This window comes from Phyllobates terribilis, unplaced genomic scaffold (genome assembly GCF_046119375.1).
Source record: "Phyllobates terribilis strain yellow unplaced genomic scaffold, ASM4611937v1 Scaffold_7__3_contigs__length_470593459, whole genome shotgun sequence".
NCBI lineage: Eukaryota > Metazoa > Chordata > Amphibia > Anura > Dendrobatidae > Phyllobates > Phyllobates terribilis.
This window is the reverse complement of record NW_027362767.1, coordinates 437,330,227-437,357,112: the sequence shown is the minus strand read 5'-3', so window position 1 is coordinate 437,357,112 and position 26,886 is coordinate 437,330,227. Positions and strand designations below refer to the sequence as shown.

Below are 26,886 nucleotides of genomic sequence, written 5' to 3'. Positions count from 1 at the left end.
GGAAATAGAGAAATATGAGGTCCTGCAGCCTGCGAGCTAACAGGAAGCCAGCAGAATTGTAAATGCAGCTCTGGATGTGAGGGGAGTTTAGCGCATGATGTAAGTGCAGGTTTCTGGGGAGGTGTCAGGACCCCCTTTGTGCTGATATGAGGCGCAGATCTCGCGTCTCCCTCGGAGTGCGGCTGTCGCTGGGGCAGGAAGCACAGATGAGTGAGAGCCGCCGAGACGTCTGTATACATTCTAATTACTTTAATTAATTGGTAAACAGACTAAAAAGCAAGCGGCGCTGCTTACCTGTAATTCAATTACCATTAAAACAAGTCATGGAAGGAAACGGTTATTACATTAGGAGACAAATGTGCAGGAAGCGGCAGCACCTGATGCCACAGGGGGAGGCTGCAACGGGGGGCGCTGCCGAGAGGAGCTCCATGTAATACTGTAATGTCCAACTGTGCAGTCCTGATCAGCCTCTATCAGAGGTACAATAACCAGAAAATGCTACCGTGTAACCAATGCAGTGCAGCTCTGGAGTATAATACAGCATGTAACTCAGTATCAGTAATGTAATGTATGTACACCGTGACTGCATCTGCAGAATAGTGAGTGCAGCTCTGGAGTATAATACAAGATGTAACTCAGGATCAGTAATGTAATGTATGTTCACAGTGACTGCACCAGCAGAATAGTGAGGGCAGCTCTGGGGTATAATACAGGATGTAACTCAGGATCAGTACAGGATCAGTAATGTAATGTATGTACACAGTGACTGCACCAGCAGAATAGTGAGTGCAGCTCTGGAGTATAATACAGGATGTAACTCAGGATCAGTAATGTAATGTATGTACACAGGGGCTGCACCAGCAGAATAGTGAGTGCAGCTCTAGAGTAAAATACAGCATGTAACTCAGTATCAGTAATGTAATGTATGTACACCGTGACTGCACCTGCAGAATAGTGAGTGCAGCTCTGGAGTATAATACAGCATGTAACTCAGTATCAGTAATGTAATGTATGTACACCGTGACTGCACCTGCAGAATAGTGAGTGCAGCTCTGGAGTATAATACAGCATGTAACTCAGGATCAGTAATGTATGTACACAGTGACTCCACCAGCAGAATAGTGAGTGCAGCTCTGCAGTATAATACAGAATGTAACTCAGGATCAGTAATGTATGTACACAGTGACTGCACCAGCAGAATAGTGAGTGCAGCTCTGGAGTATAATACAGGATGTAACTCAGGATCAGTAATGTAATGTATGTGCACAGTGTCTGCAGCAGCAGAATAGTGAGTGCAGCTCTGGAGTATAATACAGGATGTAACTCAGGATCAGTAATGTATGTACACAGTGACTGCACCAGCAGAATAGTGAGTGCAGCTCTGGAGTATAATACAGGAGGTAACTCAGGATCAGTAATGTATGTGCACAGTGTCTGCAGCAGCAGAATAGTGAGTGCAGCTCTGGAGTATAATACAGGATGTAACTCAGGATCAGTAATGTATGTACACAGTGACTGCACCAGCAGAATAGTGAGTGCAGCTCTGGAGTATAATACAGGAGGTAACTCAGGATCAGTAATGTATGTACACAGTGACTCCACCAGCAGAATAGTGAGTGCAGCTCTGGAGTATAATACAGGATGTAACTCAGGATCAGTAATGTATGTACACAGTGACTCCACCAGCAGAATAGTGAGTGCAGCTCTGGAGTATAATACAGGATGTAACTCAGGATCAGTAATGTAATGTATGTACACAGCGACTGCACCAGCAGAATAGTTAGTGCAGCTCTGGAGTATAATACTGGATGTAACTCAGGATCAGTAATGTATGTACACAGTGATTGCACCAGCAGAATAGTGAGTGCAGCTCTGGAGTATAATACAGGATGTAACTCAGGATCAGTAATGTAATGTATGTACACAGTGACTGCACCAGCAGAATAGTGAGTGCAGCTCTGGAGTATAATACAGGATGTAACTCAGGATCAGTAATGTAATGTATGTGCACAGTGTCTGCACCAGCAGAAGAGTGAGTGCAGCTCTGGAGTATAATACAGGATGTAACTCAGGATCAGTAATGTAATGTATGTGCACAGTGTCTGCAGCAGCAGAATAGTGAGTGCAGCTCTGGAGTATAATACAGGATGTAACTCAGGATCAGTAATGTATGTACACAGTGACTGCACCAGCAGAATAGTGAGTGCAGCTCTGGAGTATAATACAGGATGTAACATGTGATACTCCATGTAGAGGGAAGTGATGAGTTGGTTCAGTAGTTTTCTGACTTGCAGTAGTTCCATACTTCGTGTTCTGAGCAGCTTCCTGACTTTGCACGGAGCTGGAGAATGTTTCTTCTTCCTTGTGGGGAACATCTTCAGCCGCCCACGTCCGTCCTCTCAGTAGCAGTGGAGCCTGTATGATTCATGCAGGATGCGTAATGAGGACGGGGGGATTTCATCGCTCACACTCGTCCTCGCTGTCCGCTCCGTGTTACTGCAGAGCACGTGATCTGCTCCGACCTTGTACAGATCCTTGTTGTGATTCTCTCATCTTGCATCTTAATTCTCCACTCACTGCCAAAGCTGCAGTAGCCCCTAGACAATAGTAGTGGTCGATCATTCAGCGGGCAGCTACCTGTCCTGGTTCTTCCGTACACCCGATCGCTCCTGTGTTCTCTATGAGGCTCCTCTGCTGAATTCTGATTGCAGCTCTTGCTGTAGCTATAGCATAAAGCGTTGTGTGTTCACTGGTGCTCTGGCGGACTGCAGCAGTTGGGTCAGAGCAGTAGTTTTCTTGCCATGGACTTAATACCAGGCTGACATTTCACGTTCCCAGCATGCCTTGCCTTTGGCGTCCGTCGCTGCGAGAAACTCGCTGTTTCCTGAATTCTCTTCTATCTCTAACATCTAAATGTTTGCAGGATTTAGTTTCTGAAATGTTTTGCTTTGAAAAGGTCGCAGCCTCGCGGGGGATGATTGAATTATTTACCGTGAGAGTGTAACCTGCGAGGGGCGCCGTTCTCACAGCTGTGCGCTGCTGAGATCTCGTTACTCAATTTCAGCTTGTGTTATTGGTTGCAAATATTGACGCGCCGTGAGTATTTATAGTCGTTGGGGAAGAATGAATCACGACTGTGCGTTCCCGACCTTTATAGAGGAGAGTGCGAAACCGGCACCACTCCCCGATAGCACACGATGGGATTGCCGAGCTCACGGAGACCTAATCAGGTAGATTGTGCCCCTCCAGCTGATCGCGCCCCCCTCCGGCTGATCGCCCCCTCCCCCCCTCCGGCTGATCGCGCGCCCCCTCCGGCTGATTGCTCGTCCCCCCCTTCCCCTCCGGCTGATTGCTCGTCCCCCCCCTTCCCCTCCGGCTGATTGCTCGTCCCCCCCCTTCCCCTCCGGCTGATTGCTCGTCCCCCCCCCTTCCCCTCCGGCTGATTGCTCGTCCCCCCCCCTTCCCCTCCGGCTGATTGCTCGTCCCCCCCCTTCCCCTCCGGCTGATTGCTCGTCCCCCCCCTTCCCCTCCGGCTGATTGCTCGTCCCCCCCCCCTTCCCCTCCGGCTGATTGCTCGTCCCCCCCCTTCCCCTCCGGCTGATTGCTCGTCCCCCCCCTTCCCCTCCGGCTGATTGCTCGTCCCCCCCCTTCCCCTCCGGCTGATTGCTCGTCCCCCCCCCTTCCCCTCCGGCTGATTGCTCGTCCCCCCCCCTTCCCCTCCGGCTGATTGCTCGTCCCCCCCCTTCCCCTCCGGCTGATTGCTCGTCCCCCCCCTTCCCCTCCGGCTGATTGCTCGTCCCCCCCCTTCCCCTCCGGCTGATTGCTCGTCCCCCCCCTTCCCCTCCGGCTGATTGCTCGTCCCCCCCCTTCCCCTCCGGCTGATTGCTCGTCCCCCCCCTTCCCCTCCGGCTGATTGCTCGTCCCCCCCCTTCCCCTCCGGCTGATTGCTCGTCCCCCCCCTTCCCCTCCGGCTGATTGCTCGTCCCCCCCCTTCCCCTCCGGCTGATTGCTCGTCCCCCCCCCTTCCCCTCCGGCTGATTGCTCGTCCCCCCCCCTTCCCCTCCGGCTGATTGCTCGTCCCCCCCCCTTCCCCTCCGGCTGATTGCTCGTCCCCCCCCCTTCCCCTCCGGCTGATTGCTCGTCCCCCCCCCTTCCCCTCCGGCTGATTGCTCGTCCCCTCTGGCTGATTGCTCGTCCCCCCCTTCCCCTCCGGCTGATTGCTCGTCCCCCCCCTTCCCCTCCGGCTGATTGCTCGTCCCCCCCCTTCCCCTCCGGCTGATTGCTCGTCCCCCCCCTTCCCCTCCGGCTGATTGCTCGTCCCCCCCCTTCCCCTCCGGCTGATTGCTCGTCCCCCCCCTTCCCCTCCGGCTGATTGCTCGTCCCCCCCTTCCCCTCCGGCTGATTGCTCGTCCCCCCCTTCCCCTCCGGCTGATTGCTCGTCCCCCCCCCTTCCCCTCCGGCTGATTGCTCGTCCCCTCTGGCTGATTGCTCGTCCCCCCCTTCCCCTCCGGCTGATTGCTCGTCCCCCCCCTTCCCCTCCGGCTGATTGCTCGTCCCCCCCCCTTCCCCTCCGGCTGATTGCTCGTCCCCCCCCCTTCCCCTCCGGCTGATTGCTCGTCCCCCCCCTTCCCCTCCGGCTGATTGCTCGTCCCCCCCCTTCCCCTCCGGCTGATTGCTCGTCCCCCCCCTTCCCCTCCGGCTGATTGCTCGTCCCCCCCCTTCCCCTCCGGCTGATTGCTCGTCCCCCCCCTTCCCCTCCGGCTGATTGCTCGTCCCCCCCTTCCCCTCCGGCTGATTGCTCGTCCCCCCCTTCCCCTCCGGCTGATTGCTCGTCCCCCCCCCTTCCCCTCCGGCTGATTGCTCGTCCCCTCTGGCTGATTGCTCGTCCCCCCCTTCCCCTCCGGCTGATTGCTCGTCCCCCCCCTTCCCCTCCGGCTGATTGCTCGTCCCCCCCCTTCCCCTCCGGCTGATTGCTCGTCCCCCCCCCTTCCCCTCCGGCTGATTGCTCGTCCCCCCCCTTCCCCTCCGGCTGATTGCTCGTCCCCCCCTTCCCCTCCGGCTGATTGCTCGTCCCCCCCTTCCCCTCCGGCTGATTGCTCGTCCCCCCCCCTTCCCCTCCGGCTGATTGCTCGTCCCCTCTGGCTGATTGCTCGTCCCCCCCCCTTCCCCTCCGGCTGATTGCTCGTCCCCTCTGGCTGATTGCTCGTCCCCCCCTTCCCCTCCGGCTGATTGCTCGTCCCCCCCCCTTCCCCTCCGGCTGATTGCTCGTCCCCTCTGGCTGATTGCTCGTCCCCCCCTTCCCCTCCGGCTGATTGCTCGTCCCCCCCCTTCCCCTCCGGCTGATTGCTCGTCCCCCCCCTTCCCCTCCGGCTGATTGCTCGTCCCCCCCCTTCCCCTCCGGCTGATTGCTCGTCCCCCCCCTTCCCCTCCGGCTGATTGCTCGTCCCCCCCCTTCCCCTCCGGCTGATTGCTCGTCCCCCCCCTTCCCCTCCGGCTGATTGCTCGTCCCCCCCTTCCCCTCCGGCTGATTGCTCGTCCCCCCCTTCCCCTCCGGCTGATTGCTCGTCCCCCCCCCTTCCCCTCCGGCTGATTGCTCGTCCCCTCTGGCTGATTGCTCGTCCCCCCCTTCCCCTCCGGCTGATTGCTCGTCCCCCCCCTTCCCCTCCGGCTGATTGCTCGTCCCCCCCCTTCCCCTCCGGCTGATTGCTCGTCCCCCCCCCTTCCCCTCCGGCTGATTGCTCGTCCCCCCCCTTCCCCTCCGGCTGATTGCTCGTCCCCCCCTTCCCCTCCGGCTGATTGCTCGTCCCCCCCTTCCCCTCCGGCTGATTGCTCGTCCCCCCCCCTTCCCCTCCGGCTGATTGCTCGTCCCCTCTGGCTGATTGCTCGTCCCCCCCTTCCCCTCCGGCTGATTGCTCGTCCCCCCCCTTCCCCTCCGGCTGATTGCTCGTCCCCCCCCCTTCCCCTCCGGCTGATTGCTCGTCCCCCCCCTTCCCCTCCGGCTGATTGCTCGTCCCCTCTGGCTGATTGCTCGTCCCCCCCTTCCCCTCCGGCTGATTGCTCGTCCCCCCCCCTTCCCCTCCGGCTGATTGCTCGTCCCCTCTGGCTGATTGCTCGTCCCCCCCCCTTCCCCTCCGGCTGATTGCTCGTCCCCTCTGGCTGATTGCTCGTCCCCCCCTTCCCCTCCGGCTGATTGCTCGTCCCCCCCCCTTCCCCTCCGGCTGATTGCTCGTCCCCTCTGGCTGATTGCTCGTCCCCCCCTTCCCCTCCGGCTGATTGCTCGTCCCCCCCCTTCCCCTCCGGCTGATTGCTCGTCCCCCCCCTTCCCCTCCGGCTGATTGCTCGTCCCCCCCCTTCCCCTCCGGCTGATTGCTCGTCCCCCCCTTCCCCTCCGGCTGATTGCTCGTCCCCCCCCTTCCCCTCCGGCTGATCGCTCGTCCCCCCCCTTCCCCTCCGGCCGACCGCGCCCGCACAGCTATTGTGACCGCGGTATCAGAAGCCGTCCATAGCCTGTAAGACACGGCCGGATCTAAAGACCAGAGCAATCTCCGATCCCTGCCTTTCAGCCTTATGGTTGAGGCCAAAAAAGTGGGGAAAACTCTTGTGAGCCACGCCCCCTTGTAATTACCATAAAAATTAGAACAAAATTAAAAAGATCCAGATGTTTCAGAAATGGCAAAACAATTAAAATGCTAATAAAAGAGGAAATATGAGATGGTAACTCGTGGGTTAATGGCATTTCTGGAATGATCCATGGTTTAGCTGACCGTCTTGGCCCCTGTTATAGTTGTGATTTCTCTCTCGATACATTCTTGCTATTTGTCTTCCCCGTCCACTTGTTTTTTCGCCCCCTTGTGGCCATTTCCCATGTTTTGCACGGAGGGGGTGGGCGTTCTTGTCTTATCTGGGTGATGTTTTCCGTGCTGATAGAACATAAAGTAAATCTATACAGTTCTTATTAGGTTATGTTTACAGAGGAAGATGTGAAATTCTACTTGGCAGAGCTGGCCCTGGCGCTGGATCACCTGCACAGCCTGGGAATCGTCTACAGAGACCTAAAGCCAGAAAAGTAAAGTAAAACTTTCCACACTCCGATATTACCTGGTCTGTTTCCTGTGTCTGTATTCTGAGACCATTGTCTCCATCTTTGCATGTTGTTGCACCCTCTGGTACTTGGGGTACTGAGTTCTCCAGGGTTAGTGCATAGTTCTGTTTCTGAACTCTCCTTGTTACTTTGTGTCTTTATTTCTGTGATCTTTTCTACCAAATCCTGTTATGTGTGTTGGTGAATGTACATTTTAATTTTCAGCATTTTGCTTGATGAAGCAGGACATATCAAGTTAACAGGTAGGTGGTGATTCTCCAGCGGAGCCTTTCACTCATCTCATTTGTGTATAATGGTGGGCTGTCCACGTCTCCTGTCTGTATTTACAGTTTGCTCTTCTTTTATTTTTTTTTTGCTTGCTTGTTTCTGCACCGTTGTCCCCTCTGCCTGTGATGTGACATCATTATCTGGTGGTCTGTGACTATATGTGGGAGAATATGCAGCTTCCTGATCTCCCCAGCTTCCTGGTCTCATCTCTGCGTCCTAATGCCAGTCAGATGTGCTAAATATCATGTGCATCATAATATCACAAGAACGTAGCAACTCGACCCTACATGGGTGTTAATGGTCATTATGGTAAAGCTTCCTCTATTATCTAATGATGGTTGTGCAACACCTGTGGCTGAGCCAGCCCCCTTCTGCAAGAGCCATTGCATAGTCTCAGGAGGGAGCTGACTTTAACTATTAACATTCCATTAGCCAGCCCCCTTTTACACTTTTCTATAGTATGGCCACCATAGAAAATGCTTTCCTGTGTCAAGCACAACATCGGGAGAGCAGCAAAGAGCCCAGACTGGGGTGCCATCTAACGATTCAGAGCCCCTGGCACAATTCAACTTTATTGTGAAGGTGTTTTTATTATAAAGGAAACTATATTCCTTAAATTATGATTATAACATGGTCTCTAAGCTTACGGACTGTCATACAGAAAAAATAAAAATCCATTAAACCTCTCCAGAGAGGGAACATATCACCCTCACATTGAACATATGGGATTCATTATAGGAAAGAGAGGGAACTAATTGTAACTAGGAAAGTGAAAAAGAGCTGACACATCCATCTCCATTGAAGTAGGGGCCTCCTGCAGTGACCAGATAATTACAGCAGAGAGATTTGCTGGGAAAAAGACACCAAGTTTGAGATTAGTTTACGCAGAAGCGGCTAAGTACACTTCCAAACCAAAGAGCTTCCTCTGATCAAAGCATGGCTTCCTAGACCTTTTGGAGCCAGTGGTCAGTGATGAATATTGGGGTGTGCATCGACCCAATATTCATTTTCAGCGTTGTAGCGGATGGACGAATATAACACATTCACTCACATCACTGTAAGGCCATTCTAAACCCTACAGCTTAATAGCGGACCGATGGATAATGCTGTCCAAACAATGTTTCATCTCGATATAATGGTAAAATCACGATAAGTAGCATCTACCGCCTGGGATCTCCAGGGTTGAAGATATCCTGTAAGTTGGGGATTTCATAAATTCCTCATGACCTAGCACAACCCAGAACCAGCCCCCACATGAGCTCATCAAGAGGAGGTATGTGGGCGTAACCTTCATCTAATAAAAACTAGAAATTGTTTGGTCCTTTGGCAGTCCTGGAAGGTACAGCTCGCTGTAGTTCTGTCCGGTTTTTCTATGGAGTACCTCCCTCCACTAAACTCAGCCATTTTCGTGACATCGAGTTTAGTAATTTTCTTTTGTTATCCCTTTTATTTTATGTAAATATATATATATTGTTGTATTGTTTTGTTCCCATTTTGTGTCATCTTTGTATGTTATTATAAACACTGCCTATGTTTCCGGATTAGATACATTTTATATATTAGCTCTGTTCCTTTTGCTCTGTAAGCTGCACCCCTGAAGCCATGCGCTACCTGTAACGGGTGTCTTATCGGACACATATATGTGATGGAATCGGTGGGGTATATACCATGCGCTCACGGTTAGTTCCCCCATAACCGGCCTGGTAGTGGAATCAGCCACTGTCTTGTCCTTCGCTCGTCAGGCAATTGTGTTATTGTCCTGACGATTGGAGACAGCTGAGTTGCTTCTCCTTGACTGGTGGGCAGCGGTGGGATCTTTTCAGTGTCACCTGTGATATGGTGGTAACAGTGGTGGGATCTGTGCGATCCCCGGCTATTATCCTTGACACTGACCATCACTGTGTTGCTTCTCGCACCCAGGGGCCACAGTGGGTGCTTTCTGCCCATGGTGTCGGATCCAACGTATTCTAATATCACCTGGGTTTTCCTTTTAGTGGACCCAACAGGAAGAAGTAAATGTTTTTCCAGTAAATTCCCATGTTCTTTAACATGTGCTCCTGGCTGGATCAAAAAGTGCCGCAAAAATAGTGCGAGTGATTCCAGCCTTACAGGGGTTGTCAAGGATTAAAAAACATGGTCCATGAATAGCGCCACTCCTGATTACAGCTCATGTATAGTATTGCAGTTCAGATCTGTGCAAATGTATGGGGATAGGATGCAATACCACAGCCAGCCTGTAGGCAGAGGGAAGCAGGGAAGTTTCTCTAATCCTAGACGACCCCTTCATGGGGAATCCATGTTCTATGTAATTAGTTTCATGGTCTTATAATGAAGTTCTGCGACTTTCACGTAGATTTTGTACTTCTTTTCCTTAGTATTTTCATGATCTTTGCTTGCTGTCAGTGAATTATTCTCATTTTATAGTCAGAGCCTTATTGCTGGGTATGTGACTGCTGAGACCCCCCCACTGCAGAGCCCCGTTTGAATGGGGACGTATGTCGAGTGTTCGCCTCTCCGCTCCAGTCATTCTCTATGGGGCTCGGATGCTGTAGCTGGCTGTCTCCAGCCGTCCCGTAGAGAAGGACTGGAGCGGAGAGAAGCATGCTTGACCTCAGACGGGGCCGTGCAGAGCACAGTATGCCGGATCAGTGGGGGTCCCAGCAATCGGACCCTCTGTGATCAAGAAGTTCTCATTTATCCTATTGATCAGGGATAACTTCTATACTTGGTACAACCCCCTTAAGTCCTAGAGCTGAGAGTCTTGGCAATGCCAATCGTAGAGATTGCTACAATGTATCAGTCTGGATGTGGTTGCTGGAGCTTTGTTTGCATACCGTGTTTCCCCGAAAGTAAGACCCCCCCGAAAGTAAGGCAGGGTGGGGGGTTTCGGGGGGGTCCGCCAATGTAGGGCACCCCCCGATTGTAAGGCAGGGTAGCGGGGGGGGGAATGTAAGGCTGATTCGTCACAGGCTCCCTAGCCGGCTCGCAGCTGATTGGCCGATCAGCCTGTTCGTCACAGGCTCCCTAGCCGGCTCGCAGCTGATTGGCCGATCAGCCTGTTCGTCACAGGCTCCCTAGCCGGCTCGCAGCTGATTGGCCGATCAGCCTGTTCGTCACAGGCTCCCTAGCCGGCTCGCAGCTGATTGGCCGATCAGCCTGTTCGTCACAGGCTCCCTAGCCGGCTCGCAGCTGATTGGCCGATCAGCCTGTTCGTCACAGGCTCCCTAGCCGGCTCGCAGCTGATTGGCCGAATCAGCTGCGACGTCACCGCCTGCAGGCTCGCTCCGATTGGTCCAGCTTCCCCGGCATCCGAATCGTCAGCCCGGCACCGCAGAGGAGATCGAAACAGAAGGAAAGTAACGGTAAGTTCCGAAACTCTCTCTGTGTGTGTGTGTGTGTGTGTATACGATATGTGTACGGTATGTGTATGGGTGCCGTATGGGGCTGTGTGTGTGTGTGTGTGTGGTGGCAGAGTGGGGGGCAGAACCACTGTATGGGGAGGCTGCATACTGTTCAGCCTGTTTTTTTTCCCAATGTAAGGCCTCCCCCGAAAGTAAGGCAGGGTGGGACTTTTGGGGGTAAAATTAATGTAAGACAGGGCCTTACTTTCGGGGAAACACGGTAGTAGATACGGGAGAAGCCGTCCTTTCCGCCCTTCATCACTTCATACATCTCCATTCGTCTCCTTCTGTTTGCAGCATGTGAACAGCCGTCTTTGTTATAAATGGGCACTGACAAATAATGAGACGTACACCGACCCTAATAACCCCCACCGGAGGGTGGCGCCTCCTTATGTTCATCAGCGGTGGTGACCACCCCTCTAATTTCACCCCCGTTATAGGGATGTGACAGTGATGCCCATCTTTCACCGGTGGGGCGGTCAAGACTCAGTAATGTTACGATAGGGGGCACTTTTGCATTTCTTTTGTTTTCCAGACTTTGGCCTCAGCAAAGAGTCGGTGGACCATGAAAAAAAGGCGTACTCCTTCTGTGGTACCGTGGAGTACATGGCCCCGGAAGTGGTGAACCGGCGGGGCCACACACAGAGCGCGGACTGGTGGTCCTTCGGTGTCCTCATGGTAAGTCCCTCGTGGAATAAGTCCGGCTGTGACTGTTATATTTGGGTTGTTGTCTATGTTCACGTCTCTGATGTCGCCTCTACGTAGCGCAGAGGACACAGAGCAGGGAAAGATGGCGGCGTGTAACCCACCAGCCCATAGTCTGCAAGCTAAACCGCAGCCAGGAAACAGACGCACGTTCACACTGGATGGTTTTCACTAAACACTGAATTTTAGAAAAATGGCAAAAAAACAAATCTGTTTTACTAGTAGAAATTTGAGTTAAAATTATGAAGCATCAGAGCAGAATTCACCCAGAATGCCCTGCCTGTTTAATATCTGCAATAAACCAAGGTTACTCTGGTAATTTACATTCTGCAAAATGTCATCTTTACACCAAGATCCAATCATCTCATGTAGAAACAGACTACACCCGTCCCCTGTGTCAGCTAAATGGTGTTGGTGTCTATCAGCTTGCTGAATGGTGAGCGCAACTCTGGAGTATAGTACAGGATAGAGCTCAGGATCAGTAATGTAATGTATGTACACAGTGACTGCACCAGCAGAATAGTGAGTGCAGCTCTGGAGTATAATACAGGATGTAACTCAGGATCAGTAATGTAATGTATGTACACAATGAATGCACCAGCAGAATAGTGAGTGCAGCTCTGGAGTATAATACAGGATGTAACACAGGATCAGTAATGTAATATATGTACACAGTGACTGCACCAGCAGAATAGTGAGTGCAGCTCTGGAGTATAATACAGGATGTAACTCAGGATCAGTAATGTAATGTATGTACACAGTGACTGCACCAACAGAATAGTGAGTGCAGCTCTGGAGTATAATACAGGGTGTAACTCAGGATCAGTACAGGATCAGTAATGTAATGTATGTACACATTGACTCCACCAGCAGAATAGTAAGTGCAGCTCTGGAGTATAATACAGGATGTAACTCGGGATCAGTAATGTAATGTATGTACACAGTGACTGCACCAGCAGAATAGTGAGTGCAGCTCTGGAGTATAATACAGGAGGTAACTCAGGATCAGTAATGTAATGTATGTACACCGTGACTGCACCAGCAGAATAGTGAGTGCAGCTCTGGAGTATAATACAGGAGGTAACTCAGGATCAGTAATGTAATGTATGTACACAGTGACTGCACCAGCAGAATAGAGAGTGCAGCTCTGGAGTATAATACTGGATGTAACTCAGGATCAGTACAGGATCAGTAATGTAATGTATGTACACAGTGACTGCACCAGCAGAATAGTGAGTTCAGCTCTGGAGTATAATACAGGGTGTAACTCAGGATCAGTAATGTAATGTATGTACACAGTGACAGCACCAGCGGAATAGTGAGTGCAGCTCTGGAGTATAATACAGGATGTAACTCAGGATCAGTAATGTAATGTATGTACACAGTGACTGCACCAGCAGAATAGTGAGCGCAGCTCTGGAGTGTAATACAGGAGGTAACTCGGGATCAGTAATGTATGTGCACAGTGACTGCACCAGCGGAATAGTGAGTGCAGCTCTGGGGTATAATACAGGATGTAACTCAGGATCAGTAATGTAATATATGTACACAGTGACTGCACCAGCAGAATAGTGAGTGCAGCTCTGGAGTATAATACTGGATGTAACTCAGGATCAGTACAGGATCAGTAATGTAATGTATGTACACAGTGACTGCACCAGCAGAATAGTGAGTGCAGCTCTGGAGTATAATGCAGGATGTAACTCAGGATCAGTAATGTAATGTATGTACACAGTGACTGCACCAGCAGAATAGTGAGTGCAGCTCTGGAGTATAATACGGGATATAACTCGGGATCACTTGTACATACTATATGGAGTCTGTGTAGATGGACTTGGTTCCGGCTTCCCTTCCTCTGTTGTGTAGAGCTCCGCTCTTGGTACCTGTTGCTTTTTGTCTCTTGTTATATTGTAATTAGTGTTGGTGCTCGGGTATGCACAGAGTATCGCGGGCGCTCGAGTCCCCGCCCCGCATGTTTTGCGGCTGCTAACAGTCGTGTTACATTCGGAGCGAGGACTCGAGCACCCCGCTATACTCTGTCCATATCCGAGCACCCCATGTAATCTCGAGCACTTCAGCTCAACACTAATTGTAATATTCCTTTTTTCTGTTCTCAGAATTTATGATGTAAAATAAGAGATAAATATAGAAAAACAACTTCAGACACTTTTTCCCATTTGTGTTCCCAGTTTGAGATGCTGACGGGGACGCTGCCGTTTCAAGGAAAAGACCGGAATGAAACTATGAACATGATACTAAAGTAAGTGCCCCCCTCTGCCCTGTGAGCCGCGATTCCTAGCGGACAGGACACGAGACCTTTCTGTGTTTTATTAATCTTGCTGAAGCTGTATCTTATGTAATGAATCCTCTGCGCTATTTACAGCAGCCTCACAAATTCCTTGTTACAGTGTATCAGTGCAGGTAAGAGCTATCATCCTGTTCTTGGCCCTTCTGTTACAGATGATTACATACGCTGATACATTGTAACAAACCTAATCATTCTGAGCTGAACATTCCTGTCTGACAGTCTTGTTGCTATTGATACATTGTAACAATGCCATGAAGTTCTGTTACCACTCCTTAGTTTCGTGTCTGTGTCCTATAAATGTATTTCATTTGTGATTCTCTGTCTCGTCGCTCGTTGCTCAAGGGGAATGTCCTCTGCCCCGGCTGCCCTCTGGGTGGTCTGTCGCTTGTGCGTTTAAAGGACTTTTTGACTTTCTTGACCTCTCCTCAGATCAAAGCTCGGGATGCCGCAGTTTCTAAGCCCCGAAGCTCAAAGTCTCCTCCGAATGTTGTTCAAGCGAAATCCTCTAAACCGATTAGGTGAGTTTCCCTGTGATCATCGCTCTTCGTGCTCGGCCCCTCCAGACACCTTTATTTCTGGCCTTCACGGGTCTCTCCCCTGAATATGGGATGTAAAGAGTTTCTCTGAACTCCTAATAATCCAGAAAACTTATTTATCCAACAGTGAACACTTGATATTGATGCCGGGCTAAATGACTGGACAGGATCACAGCTGCAAGTCTGCAAAAATATAAATACAAAAACAAATAAATTAACAGAAATATATATATATATATATATATATATATATAGATATATATATACCTTTTTAAATCGTCATCCTTTCCCCGTTCCAACAGTTTTAAAAATAAAAAATTAAATAGCCTAATTGGCATCAGAACCTCCAGTAAAAGTCTGACCTATCAAAATGTAAATCCTGTTACCAGTCTGGTCAACACTATAAAAAAAAAAAAAACACTCCATAATAGGTCAGGTTAAGTCTGGTCACCCCTACCATATCATCACTGGCCTCATCCAGGACCCCTCCAGTGCAGTTCCCCTGTCGATAATTGGGGTCCGTGTCCTGGAGCCCCTCTAGTCACTCGAATCAAGAAGAGCGAGTGGTGTACAGACCTGAGGACTCTCCTGAGCACAATCACCGCTCTGCTTAGTGCTGCCGCCCCGAGCATTGGGGTCCTGCTCAGATCAGCAGCACTAAAGGGGTTGTTCGCTACTCGGACAACCCCATCTTAAATGCTGTAGATCCCCCAAATACAAAGTGAAAAAAAAATCTTTATTCTCACCTCTGGCACCGGGTTTCCTGGCGCTTGCATCGCTATATGTTACGCGCCCAGTTAACGCCGGCGTCACGGTCCCCACCTTTGGACGAATCAAACATTGACTGGAGTCAGGACTGCGGCCGCTCTCGATGATCGTTTTATCCATAGGCGGGGATGGTGACGCCGGCGCTGCTTGTGCACGGGGCTCACGTTACGTAATAATGTGTGAGCACCAGGAGAGCGAGTGCTGACACCGCTGGAACGGCGCCGGCATGAGCGGCGAGTATAAGTGTGTTTGTTTTAACGGGGCAAACATGGAGAACGAGAAGGGTCGCCCACGTAGTGGAGAACCCCTTCACCGCGGCATGTGCAGCAGAATTTGCCATCTGTCCCGTGTCTAATGTCTGCGGTTTCTTTGTTCTCAGGGGCCGGCCTGGACCGGGTAGAAGAAATCAAACGGCATCCGTTTTTTGCTACCATTGACTGGAATGTAAGTTGTGTGCAGTAAACCTCCTGCTTCATGTTCTCACCATTGTCAAGATATCTGCAGGAACAAAAGCTGAAAAACTTTAAAGGTTGTTCCAAATAAAGCAAGTGACCCTCTCCCCATGGGATAGCGGATAACCTGCTGATCACTTGAGACCCCACCACTGGGACCCCCGGCGATCCTGAGTCATGGCTATGGAGCAGAGATGTGCATGCTCGGCCTTGGCTCCATTCAAGACTGCCTGGTCTTGGGACCCCCATATGTCCCAATGGTTGGACCCCAGCGATCAGCACTTTATCCTCCTTCCATTGTATAGGGGATAACTTGCTTTTTTGGGAATAACCTTGTTACCCTGTCCTTCTCACAGTTGATGGGTTCTTACAATGTGTCAGTATTGGTAAAAGCTAGCCTTGTAGTTTAGAAAGACAGGAGAGCCAGGAGTGCTGCTGCCACATTTAGCTGACAGCTGCTCACTTCTGCTGACACACTGTAACAAAGCCATCAGCTGTGTGAGCCGGACAAAGTCTTATGTTGATTTCTACAGATGTTGCTCTTCTGTCTGCTCCCTAGAAGCTGTACAGACGCGAGATTCAGCCTCCATTCAAACCGGCGTCAGGGAAACCTGAAGACACCTTCTGCTTTGATCCTGAGTTTACAGCAAAAACGCCAAAAGGTAAGAAACAAGAACGAGACATCACTGAATGTGGGGGGTCCCAGAAGGAGACGTACCGCTGGATGTGGGGGATGCCAGGAGGAGACGTACCGCTGGATGTGGGGGATGCCAGTAGGAGACTTACCGCTGAATGTGGGGGATGCCAGGAGGAGACTTACCGCTGGATGTGGGGGATGCCAGGAGGAGACTTACCGCTGAATGTGGGGGATGCCAGGAGGAGACTTACCGCTGGATGTGGGGGATGCCAGGAGGAGACTTACCGCTGGATGTGGGGGATGCCAGGAGGAGACGTACCGCTGGATGTGGGGGATGCCAGGAGGAGACGTACCGCTGAATGTGGGGGATCCCAGGAGGAGACGTACCGCTGAATGTGGGGGATCCCAGGAGGAGACGTACCGCTGAATGTGGGGGATGCCAGGAGGAGACGTACCGCTGAATGTGGGGGATGCCAGGAGGAGACGTACCGCTGAATGTGGGGGATGCCAGGAGGAGACGTACCGCTGGATGTGGGGGATGCCAGTAGGAGACTTACCGCTGGATGTGGGGGATGCCAGTAGGAGACGTACCGCTGAATGTGGGGGATGCCAGGAGGAGACGTACCGCTGAATGTGGGGGATGCCAGGAGGAGACGTACCGCTGAATGTGGGGGATGCCAGGAGGAGACGTACCGCTGGATGTGGGGGATGCCAGTAGGAGACTTACCGCTGGATGTGGGGGATGCCAGTAGGAGACTTACCGCTGAATGTGGGGGATGCCAGGAGGAGACTTACCGCTGGATGTGGGGGATGCCAGGAGGAGACTTACCGCTGGATGTGGGGGATGCCAGGAGGAGACTTACCGCTGAATGTGGGGGATGCCAGGAGGAGACTTACCGCTGGATGTGGGGGATGCCAGGAGGAGACTTACCGCTGGATGTGGGGGATGCCAGGAGGAGACGTACCGCTGGATGTGGGGGATGCCAGGAGGAGACGTACCGCTGGATGTGGGGGATGCCAGGAGGAGACGTACCGCTGGATGTGGGGGATGCCAGGAGGAGACGTACCGCTGAATGTGGGGGATCCCAGGAGGAGACGTACCGCTGAATGTGGGGGATCCCAGGAGGAGACGTACCGCTGAATGTGGGGGATGCCAGGAGGAGACGTACCGCTGAATGTGGGGGATGCCAGGAGGAGACGTACCGCTGGATGTGGGGGATGCCAGGAGGAGACGTACCGCTGGATGTGGGGGATGCCAGTAGGAGACTTACCGCTGGATGTGGGGGATGCCAGTAGGAGACGTACCGCTGAATGTGGGGGATGCCAGGAGGAGACGTACCGCTGAATGTGGGGGATGCCAGGAGGAGACGTACCGCTGAATGTGGGGGATGCCAGGAGGAGACGTACCGCTGAATGTGGGGGATGCCAGTAGGAGACTTACCGCTGGATGTGGGGGATGCCAGTAGGAGACTTACCGCTGAATGTGGGGGATGCCAGGAGGAGACTTACCGCTGGATGTGGGGGATGCCAGGAGGAGACTTACCGCTGGATGTGGGGGATGCCAGGAGGAGACTTACCGCTGAATGTGGGGGATGCCAGGAGGAGACTTACCGCTGGATGTGGGGGATGCCAGGAGGAGACTTACCGCTGGATGTGGGGGATGCCAGGAGGAGACGTACCGCTGGATGTGGGGGATGCCAGGAGGAGACGTACCGCTGGATGTGGGGGATGCCAGGAGGAGACGTACCGCTGAATGTGGGGGATGCCAGGAGGAGACGTACCGCTGAATGTGGGGGATGCCAGGAGGAGACGTACCGCTGAATGTGGGGGATGCCAGGAGGAGACGTACCGCTGAATGTGGGGGATGCCAGGAGGAGACGTACCGCTGAATGTGGGGGATGCCAGGAGGAGACGTACCGCTGAATGTGGGGGATGCCAGGAGGAGACGTACCGCTGAATGTGGGGGATGCCAGGAGGAGACGTACCGCTGAATGTGGGGGATGCCAGGAGGAGACGTACCGCTGAATGTGGGGGATGCCAGGAGGAGACGTACCGCTGAATGTGGGGGATGCCAGGAGGAGACGTACCGCTGAATGTGGGGGATGCCAGGAGGAGACGTACCGCTGAATGTGGGGGATGCCAGGAGGAGACGTACCGCTGAATGTGGGGGATGCCAGGAGGAGACGTACCGCTGAATGTGGGGGATGCCAGGAGGAGACGTACCGCTGAATGTGGGGGATGCCAGGAGGAGACGTACCGCTGAATGTGGGGGATGCCAGGAGGAGACGTACCGCTGAATGTGGGGGATCCGGCCTAACCCCTTCCTGCGGTGTCCATCCTCTCCTATTCCGCAGTCAGTACTGATCATAGTGTCTTATACTGACACCGTGGGTCTGTTGGGGAGACCTCAGGTATGCCCCATATACCCGAGCTGCGCCATGTCTGGTCAGATTGTGACCTCCCTGTGTTTGTAACTCTGTTACTCCTCCTGGCAGACACTTCTGACCTCTCCGTCTCGTCCTGCAGATTCTCCCGGCGTCCCGCCTAGCGCCAACGCTCACCAGCTCTTCAAAGGCTTCAGCTTTGTGGCACCTTCTTCCATTGAGGAGCATAAAATCTCTTCTGTGACGAGCGTCCTGCCGATCGTACAGGTGAGGGGGGTGAGGCCGGGTCTGTATAGGTGACTGAGGGTGAGGCCGGGTCTGTGCAGTGCAGGTGACGGGGGTGAGGCCGGGTCTGTGCAGTGCAGGTGACGGGGGTGAGGCCGGGTCTGTGCAGGTGGCTGGGGGTGAGGCCGGGTCTGTGCAGTGCAGGTGGCTGGGGGTGAGGCCGGGTCTGTATAGGTGACTGAGGGTGAGGCCGGGTCTGTGCAGTGCAGGTGACGGGGGTGAGGCCGGGTCTGTATAGGTGACTGAGGGTGAGGCCGGGTCTGTGCAGTGCAGGTGACGGGGGTGAGGCCGGGTCTGTATAGGTGACTGAGGGTGAGGCCGGGTCTGTGCAGTGCAGGTGACGGGGGTGAGGCCGGGTCTGTGCAGGTGGCTGGGGGTGAGGCCGGGTCTGTGCAGGTGGCTGGGGGTGAGGCCGGGTCTGTGCAGGTGTCAGCGGCCTCGGCTGAGGGTTCACTTTACTTTTCTCACAGCAGTTTCATGGCAGCCGTGCGCTATTCACTGACATCTACGACCTGAAGGAAGACATCGGTGTCGGCTCCTACTCCATTTGCAAACGGTGTATTCATAGGGCAACGAACATGGAGTACGCTGTCAAGGTACAGAGGGGGCAAATACTTACTCCAAACGATGGTTTATAATAACCGGGCACTCTTGTCCTTTGTTATCAGCTACGTGAGACCGCTCCTGTTTTTTTTCAGATCATAGACAAAAGCAAGCGGGATCCGTCGGAAGAGATCGAGATCCTGATGCGATACGGGCAACATCCGAACATCATCACCCTGAAGGACGTAAGTGCTGAGCCTCGGCCCCTGTGCGTCGGCCCCTGAGTCTCGCGCCACACCAGATCTTCCCGCTGACACCTTATGACATTTCTCAGGTGTATGATGATGACGGCCGCTATGTTTACCTGGTTACGGAGCTGATGAAAGGGGGAGAGCTGCTGGATCGGATACTCAGACAGAAGTTCTTCTCTGAGCGGGAGGCCGGCGCCGTCCTGTACACAATCACCAAGACTGTGGACTACCTGCACTGCCAAGGGGTACGAGCACCAATGTTATACGCTATATACAGCGCTGTGCAAAAGTTCTAGGCAGGTGTGGAAACAATGCTGCAGAGTAAATGTAAATCTCATCAGTATCTGGTGACCGCCGGTCACCTCCATCGTCAGTATCTGGTCACCGCTGGTCACCTCCATCATCAGTATCTGGTGACCGCTGGTCACCTCCATCATCAGTATCTGGTGACCGCCGGTCACCTCCATCATCAGTATCTGGTGACCGCCAGTCACCTCCATCATCAGTATCTGGTGACCGCCGGTCACCTCCATCATCAGTATCTGGTGACCGCCGGTCACCTCCATCATCAGTATCTGGTGACCGCCGGTCACCTCCATTATCAGTATCTGGTGACCGCCCGTCGCCTCCATCATCAGTATCTGGTGACTGCCCGTCTCCTCCATCATCAGTATCTGGTGACCGCCCGTCTCCTCCATCATCAGTATCTGGTGGCCTCCCCTCCCCTGTGTGAAGCTTCTTACTCTGCAGCCTTTATTACACACCCGCCTAAGACTTTTGCACAGCGCACCTCTTTTCTACCTCTCTATACCTCTTCTTCAGGTGGTTCACCGGGACCTGAAGCCCAGTAACATCCTGTACATGGACGACTCCAGTAATGCCGACGCCATCAGGATTTGTGACTTTGGTTTTGCCAAGCAGCTGAGGGGCGACAACGGCCTCCTCCTGACCCCATGTTATACCGCGAACTTCGTGGCCCCGGAGGTATAAAAATCCGCAAACACCGAGCGGAGTTCTGCAAAGTATAACGTCGTCTCACCCAGCCGCCTCCGCCGGACTGTGGCCGCTCCAGTAATCGTCTCACATAAAGCCTGTGTTTGGTCAGAACACATAGCTTCAGTGTAAAGCATGGGGGACAGACATGTCATTGTTTTCCTACTGCTCCACAAAAGTTCACAGTGTAATATCGATAAAGATTAATGAACTGAACGGCTCTTTACATAACGTCCATTACCGACAGCGATTTCTAAGGGGCTGCTTATACCAATGATATACATCCCCCAGCCTGAAATGGCTGATAACAGGGAACAATAGTTCCAGGGACGCTGCCCAGTAAATGGTGAGACGGCCCGGGGGCCAGTGTGACGTGCGGATATATTATGAAGGACGGGATTACTTTCTGGCTCCGGGTGATGAGATTTTATGCTCCTGTTTGCAGGTTCTGATGAGGCAAGGGTACGACGCGGCCTGTGACATCTGGAGCCTCGGGGTCCTCCTGTACACCATGCTCGCAGGGTAAGAATGGTGGCATACGCTATCGCGTGGGCTCGTGTCTGATAACGGGGGGGGGAACACAGAATAAAGAGATGAGGAAATTCTTGTAGTACAAATGAATTACCACCGGAGGGCGCCACTGATCTTATGTGAAGTGTACGGACATCTCTGCGCGGTGTTGTGAGTGCGCTCTTATATTTCCTCCCCCGTTATCAGCGTCTCGTGCGTCTTACAGGTACACGCCTTTTGCGAATGGCCCTAACGACACTCCGGAGGAAATCCTACTGCGAATAGGAAGCGGCAATTTCTCCCTGAGCGGCGGGAATTGGGATACAGTGTCTGATGCCGCAAAAGTAAGTGCACCCCATCAATGGTGAATGGTGTGATTTTGTTATTTTGCTGAGTGATGTGAATGGTTTCCTTCCTGATGTAAGGACCTGTTGTCGCACATGCTCCACGTGGACCCGCACCAGCGATACACCGCCGAGAAGGTGTTAAAGCATTCCTGGATCGCCTGCCGGGACCAGCTCCCCCACTACCAGCTCCACCGCCAGGACGCGCCCCACCTCGTCAAGGTAACTGCTGAGGGTGCGGGACCGGCGAGGATGCGGGGCTGACGCTGTGTGTCCTAGTGTAAAAATGGCACACGTTACAAAATAGACTCAAATCAGGGAGCAGTCCAGAGAGTAAAACCTATACGAATGGCCACCCTGCTCCACCGCTAGGACGCGCCCAACCTCGTCAAGGTAACTGCTGAGGGTGCGGGACCGGCAAGGACGCGGGGCTGACGCTGTGTGTCCTAGTGTAAAAATGGCACACGTTACAATATAGACTCAAATTAGGGAGCAGTCCAGAGGGTAAAACCTATACAAATGGCCACCCAGCTTCACTGCCAGGACGCGCCCCACCTCGTCAAGGTAACTGCTGAGGGTGCGGGACCGGCGAGGATGTGGGGCTGACGCTGTGTGTCCTAGTGTAAAAATGGCACACGTTACAATATAGACTCAAATCAGGGAGCAGTCCAGAGGGTAAAACCTATACGAATGGCTCATATACAATCTCCATCTCACCGATCCTCTACCTGGCGCCGCCCGGCCTCCCTCCACCGCTCTTCCGCTGCCGTTGGAGGTTGGAGACCCCCCGAGGAGGAGACACTGGCTGGAAAGCTCATTGTCCCAAGAACCCTCTTCTCTGGGTCTTGTTTGCGGGATCTTGAAGCTTGTGGAGTTTCCCGCGTATTTGTCCCCGACCTCTCTGTAACTCTCCTCTTTCCCGTTGCAGGGAGCCATGGCCGCCACATACTCTGCGCTGAACCATAAGACTTTTCAGCCGCTCTTGGAGCCGGTCGCTGCCTCTAATCTGGCCCAGAGACGCAGCATGAAGAAGCGAACGTCCACGGACTTGTAGAGGCGCAGGAGCCGAGGAGCTCGATTACTTGAATAATTCTGTACAGGTCTCCGGGGAGGTTCATACTGTGTGCTTCATTATTCCTTCATTATCAGGGTACGACACCGGGCCGCGCCGAAAACCCCTCACGTGACAACTACACCTTCACCAAGATGCTGTAAATTCTGCGTTCATTCTAAGCCGGACCGCGGACAATAAAGGATCGGGGCCGGAGGTCACCCGTTACCTGCTGAGATGGAGTCTGTCGCCTGGAGGTGACTTGGATCAGTGTTCAGCGCGTCACTGACCGCGGACGTTACCTATTCACAACCCATCAATCCTGTGCTGTGGGGGGGGGGAAGGGCGCGGGTCTGGGGACTATAACTTATTCTCTTGGCTATCACTGTGTTCACCTTGTCGCTGTAGTCGTTAGGAAATCCTGAGAGCGGCGGACGCTGCCGGTCACCGGAACAAGTGCTTTACTCCCTGCTGTAAAGGCCTGCGCCGCTGGTAGTCACCGGGCCGCTGCCGTCTGGACTCTGCCGTGGATTTGCCGTGCATTAATTTATCTAGGGTTGTATATAAGTCGTGCGTCGCGTTCAATTGTACAAATTTCTGTTTTTTTTTTATGTTATTTTATTTTCTCGGTACCGGGAGATGATTTTTACCCTTGATGGTAAAGTTTATATTTTTGTAGAATCAAGAACCAAAATAATAAAGATGAGAGGATGGCGAGGACCTGCGGAGGGAGGAAGGAGGCGCTGAGGGGGGTGGCGGGAGGCGCAGCGCGGTGGGGATCGGCTGGGTGAGGTCCAGGAAGTTGCTTTTGCCATTTTTAAGAATGGTGGAGCTGCGGATAGAAGAGAGGAAACACTTTACAGAGCGGCTCCGACGCAGTGCGATGTTCTGACTTCTTTCGGTCAGGTCCCCCTTGAAATGTTGCAGAGGAGTTGTGTGAGAGCGGCTGCTGTGCACTATGTATTCTATCCTGTGCGAGGTTCGCCTCTTTGCCTTGTTCTTCAGTGCGTTGTCGGTGTGCAGTGCCCGGGGTCGGCTGTGCTACCCACAAGTAACCAGATTGTGCGATTAGTTTTGCCTGGAGTGGTAGAAGGTTTTTTGGTCCATGCTTTTTTTTTTTTCTGCGTACCTGTCGGGGGCGAGTACGAGGACCGGCTCATTTCCGCTTTCACTTTAGGACCAGTGTGCCTCTCGTAGTCCCCACACATGAGCCGCCGGACCCCCCAGTCTGCCACTTTGTCTCCTGTCTTGAAAACCATCCCTAGCATTCATGCCATTCCCCACACAGCTGATGAGCTCGTCACAGTGTAGCAGTGTGTGTGTAAGAGCCAAGGGGCAAGAGAGAGAGGTTAAACCGCACTGTGCGTAGGCGCCTTAAAGGGGAACCACAGCCCCTTCACACTGGAATTTAATGGTCGCCCAACCCTACATGAATGACAATTTTTATGGAAGATAAAGGGGCGTGTCTCCCCCAAAACTGAATTTAATTGACTTTTATGGTCATTTCAGGGGCTTAGTCCCAGAAAATAGCACTTAAATCCTTATGCACAAGAGGGCGCTCTGTGTGGGAAAGGACTCCATGCTCCGCTCCGGCCCCTCAGTCACAGTGCCGCACATTCCCCTTACGTTGATTGAAGGCACTTGCTTCCCTAGAGGGAGTGTTGTCTGGACTAGTGGCCGGCCGTGCACACCAACACTGCAGAAGGCAAGTGGGCATGTACACTCAGTCAGTGCAGGTGCGCTCTCATCCCTGTCTGCAGCGGCCGCTCACTACTCGGATTACACCCAGGAACTGCTCATCCATGCAGGGATCGGCCGATGCAGACAGTAGAGGAATGAGAGTGCACCTGCAGTGTCAGTGTGCAGGGCCGAGGCATCCCTTCCGGAATTAAGAGCTGTCAACATGAAAGGAAGCACGTGGCACGGTAAGTGAAGGGTCAGAGCAGTGCAGCTAGGGAAGTGACCGCTACACTACAAGGATGATTTTTATATTAGCAAAGTCCCCTACTTGACTGTATAAGGCGTGACTGACTCCCTTTAAAAGGGTAGTTTCCCTTTAAGTAGCAAAACCCCACAATCTCTGCTCTAGATATAGATGCAGCTAGCGAACCCCGGTCACCACTGCACTGTCCAGATTTAGATTCCAATGTTTGGCGCTGCCCCTTTAAGAGCCGAAATCTGTTACATTTGTTACTTTTGATACTTGAACGTTGATACATTAAGGGCTGTTTCTGTCTGTAGGTTTGTTCTGTGTAGGAAAGTCCTGGGCGCCGTCCGATACTGTGAGTAGCAGCGTTTAGTGTAGTGCAGTGGCGCCGTGGCGTCTGTTCTCCGTGCCGCCGCCGGGTGAGTGGCATTTCTTCACTGTTCTGTGTCTTTCCCCCGGTGACCGGCCTCCTGTACAGTAGATACCTGCGTGTAGTCTGTAGACGCTCTGTGTTTGGCGAGCAGCGCCGGTGGCGGCCGTCGCTTTGTTACATTATTCTTGGCTGGAGATGATGGGACAGATCGCTCGTGTCCGCGCTTATTAGGGACGGTCACACTCCTCCCGCGACGCCAGCGGCCCCCGACTTGTGCCATGTTTGTATAAAGACGTCTTGTGATACAGCAGTCAGGACACCCGCGCCTGTGTTTTTTTATTTTATTTTATGGCCTTTTTCGTGCATGAAGCAGGAAAATCCAACGCAACATAAATTATTTTTGGTAAAAAAAAAAAATTAAAATAAAAAAAAATATCCTGATGTCTGTATCACTGTGTATTATTAATACTGGTGTTCCCGAGTCTCCATCCCCTCTGATCATTCAGGGCTGGTGTAGGACGGGTCACGGGAGCGGCACCAAATCTTCACACCCTGCGTAATTCAGCACCTCGTATAAATGGCCAAGAGGTAAGAAATGTGAATGAGATGGATAAGACACGGAAAACCAACACACTCACATAGTCACCGGTAATATGCAATTCATTGTAGCTCTTCAAGGAAATCTGTCAGCAGGTTTTGCTATGTAATCTGAAGACAGCTTCAGCAATGCCTCTTATCAAGCTTCTGTTTGCTTACAATGATTGTTTTTGTTTTAGCACCAAGAGCTTCTCATTGCTGGACACAGCAGCACATGCATGCTAGTCTGACTGTGCCCCCTCCTGTGATGAGCACCTCACTGTCTATGGACTCTGTATACAGGGGGACTAGTGTGGGCGGGGGAAGCTTCCTCAGCTCTGCTTCATGCTAAATCTAAAGGCTCTGATGGTGTCAAAACGGCTGCACACAGTAACCCCTGCTGACAGATTCCCTTTAAATCCCTGTGGATATTGACCCGAATGTGTCTGTGTTTGTGCCCACCTCTGATCCTCAAGTTACAGTTCATCTAGAATGAATCTGCAGTAACATTGAGTATTTGCACTAGACTCCAGAGCTGCACTCATTATTCTGCTGTCACTGTGTACGTATCCCTTACTGTACTTTATCCTGTACTGATCCTGAGTTACATCCTGTATTATACTCCAGAGCTGCACTCACTATTCTGCTGGTGCAGTCAATGTGTACATACATTACTGATCCTTTACTGATCCTGAGTTACATCCTGTATTATACTCCAGAGCTGCACTCACTATTCTGCTGGTGCAGTCACTGTGTACATACATTACATTACTGTTATCCTGAGTTACATCCTGTATTATACTCCTGAGCTGCACTCACTATTCTGCTGGTGCAGTCACTGTGTACATACATTACATTACTGATCCTGAGTTACATGCTGTATTATACTCCAGAGCAGCACTCACTATTCTGCTGGTGCAGTCACTGTGTACATACATTACATTACTGATCCTGAGTTACCTCCTGTATTATACTCCAGAGCTGCACTCACTATTCTGGTGGTGCAGTCACTGTGTACATACATTACATTACTGATCCTGAGTTACATCCTGTATTACACTCCTGAGCTGCACTCACTATTCGGCTGGTGCAGTCACTGTGTACATACATTACATTACTGATCCTGAGTTACATCCTGTATTATACTCCAGAGCTGCACTCACTATTCTGCTGGTGCAGTCACTGTGTACATACATTACATTACTGATCCTGAGTTACATCCTGTATTATACTCCAGAGCTGCACTCACTATTCTGCTGGTGCAGTCACTGTGTACATACATTACATTACTGATCCTGAGTTACATCCTGTATTATACTCCAGAGCTGCACTCACTATTCGGCTGGTGCAGTCACTGTGTACATACAGTGGGGAAAATAATTATTTGATACACTGCCAGTTTTGCAAGTTTTCCCACCTGCAAAGAATGGAGAGGTCTGTGATTTTTATCGTAGGTCACTTCAACTCTGAGAC

The 26,886-nt window shown here is 52.2% G+C and overlaps 1 protein-coding gene across 5 annotated transcripts in view; it reads left to right on the top strand.

Moving 5' to 3' along the window:
• The window catches only part of RPS6KA6 (ribosomal protein S6 kinase A6), a 46,822-nt gene extending 21,544 nt beyond the window's left edge, over positions 1-25,278 (top strand). For 2 of the 5 annotated variants that reach the window (XM_073642144.1, XM_073642142.1), the window contains exons 7-22: positions 6,960-7,066; positions 7,307-7,344; positions 11,306-11,448; positions 13,665-13,735; positions 14,213-14,301; positions 15,467-15,531; positions 16,099-16,201; positions 18,703-18,827; positions 19,316-19,441; positions 19,544-19,633; positions 19,723-19,884; positions 20,462-20,623; positions 21,078-21,154; positions 21,369-21,486; positions 21,568-21,708; positions 22,415-25,278. In XM_073642144.1, coding sequence (XP_073498245.1) covers positions 6,960-7,066; positions 7,307-7,344; positions 11,306-11,448; positions 13,665-13,735; positions 14,213-14,301; positions 15,467-15,531; positions 16,099-16,201; positions 18,703-18,827; positions 19,316-19,441; positions 19,544-19,633; positions 19,723-19,884; positions 20,462-20,623; positions 21,078-21,154; positions 21,369-21,486; positions 21,568-21,708; positions 22,415-22,540 — 1,743 coding nt within the window. In that variant the 3' untranslated portion in view covers positions 22,541-25,278. The remainder of the gene's footprint in view (positions 1-6,959; positions 7,067-7,306; positions 7,345-11,305; positions 11,449-13,664; positions 13,736-14,212; positions 14,302-15,466; positions 15,532-16,098; positions 16,202-18,702; positions 18,828-19,315; positions 19,442-19,543; positions 19,634-19,722; positions 19,885-20,461; positions 20,624-21,077; positions 21,155-21,368; positions 21,487-21,567; positions 21,709-22,414) is intronic. The other 3 variants (XM_073642145.1, XM_073642146.1, XM_073642143.1) reach the window with 2 other exon arrangements.
• The last annotated feature ends 1,608 nt before the right edge of the window (positions 25,279-26,886 follow it).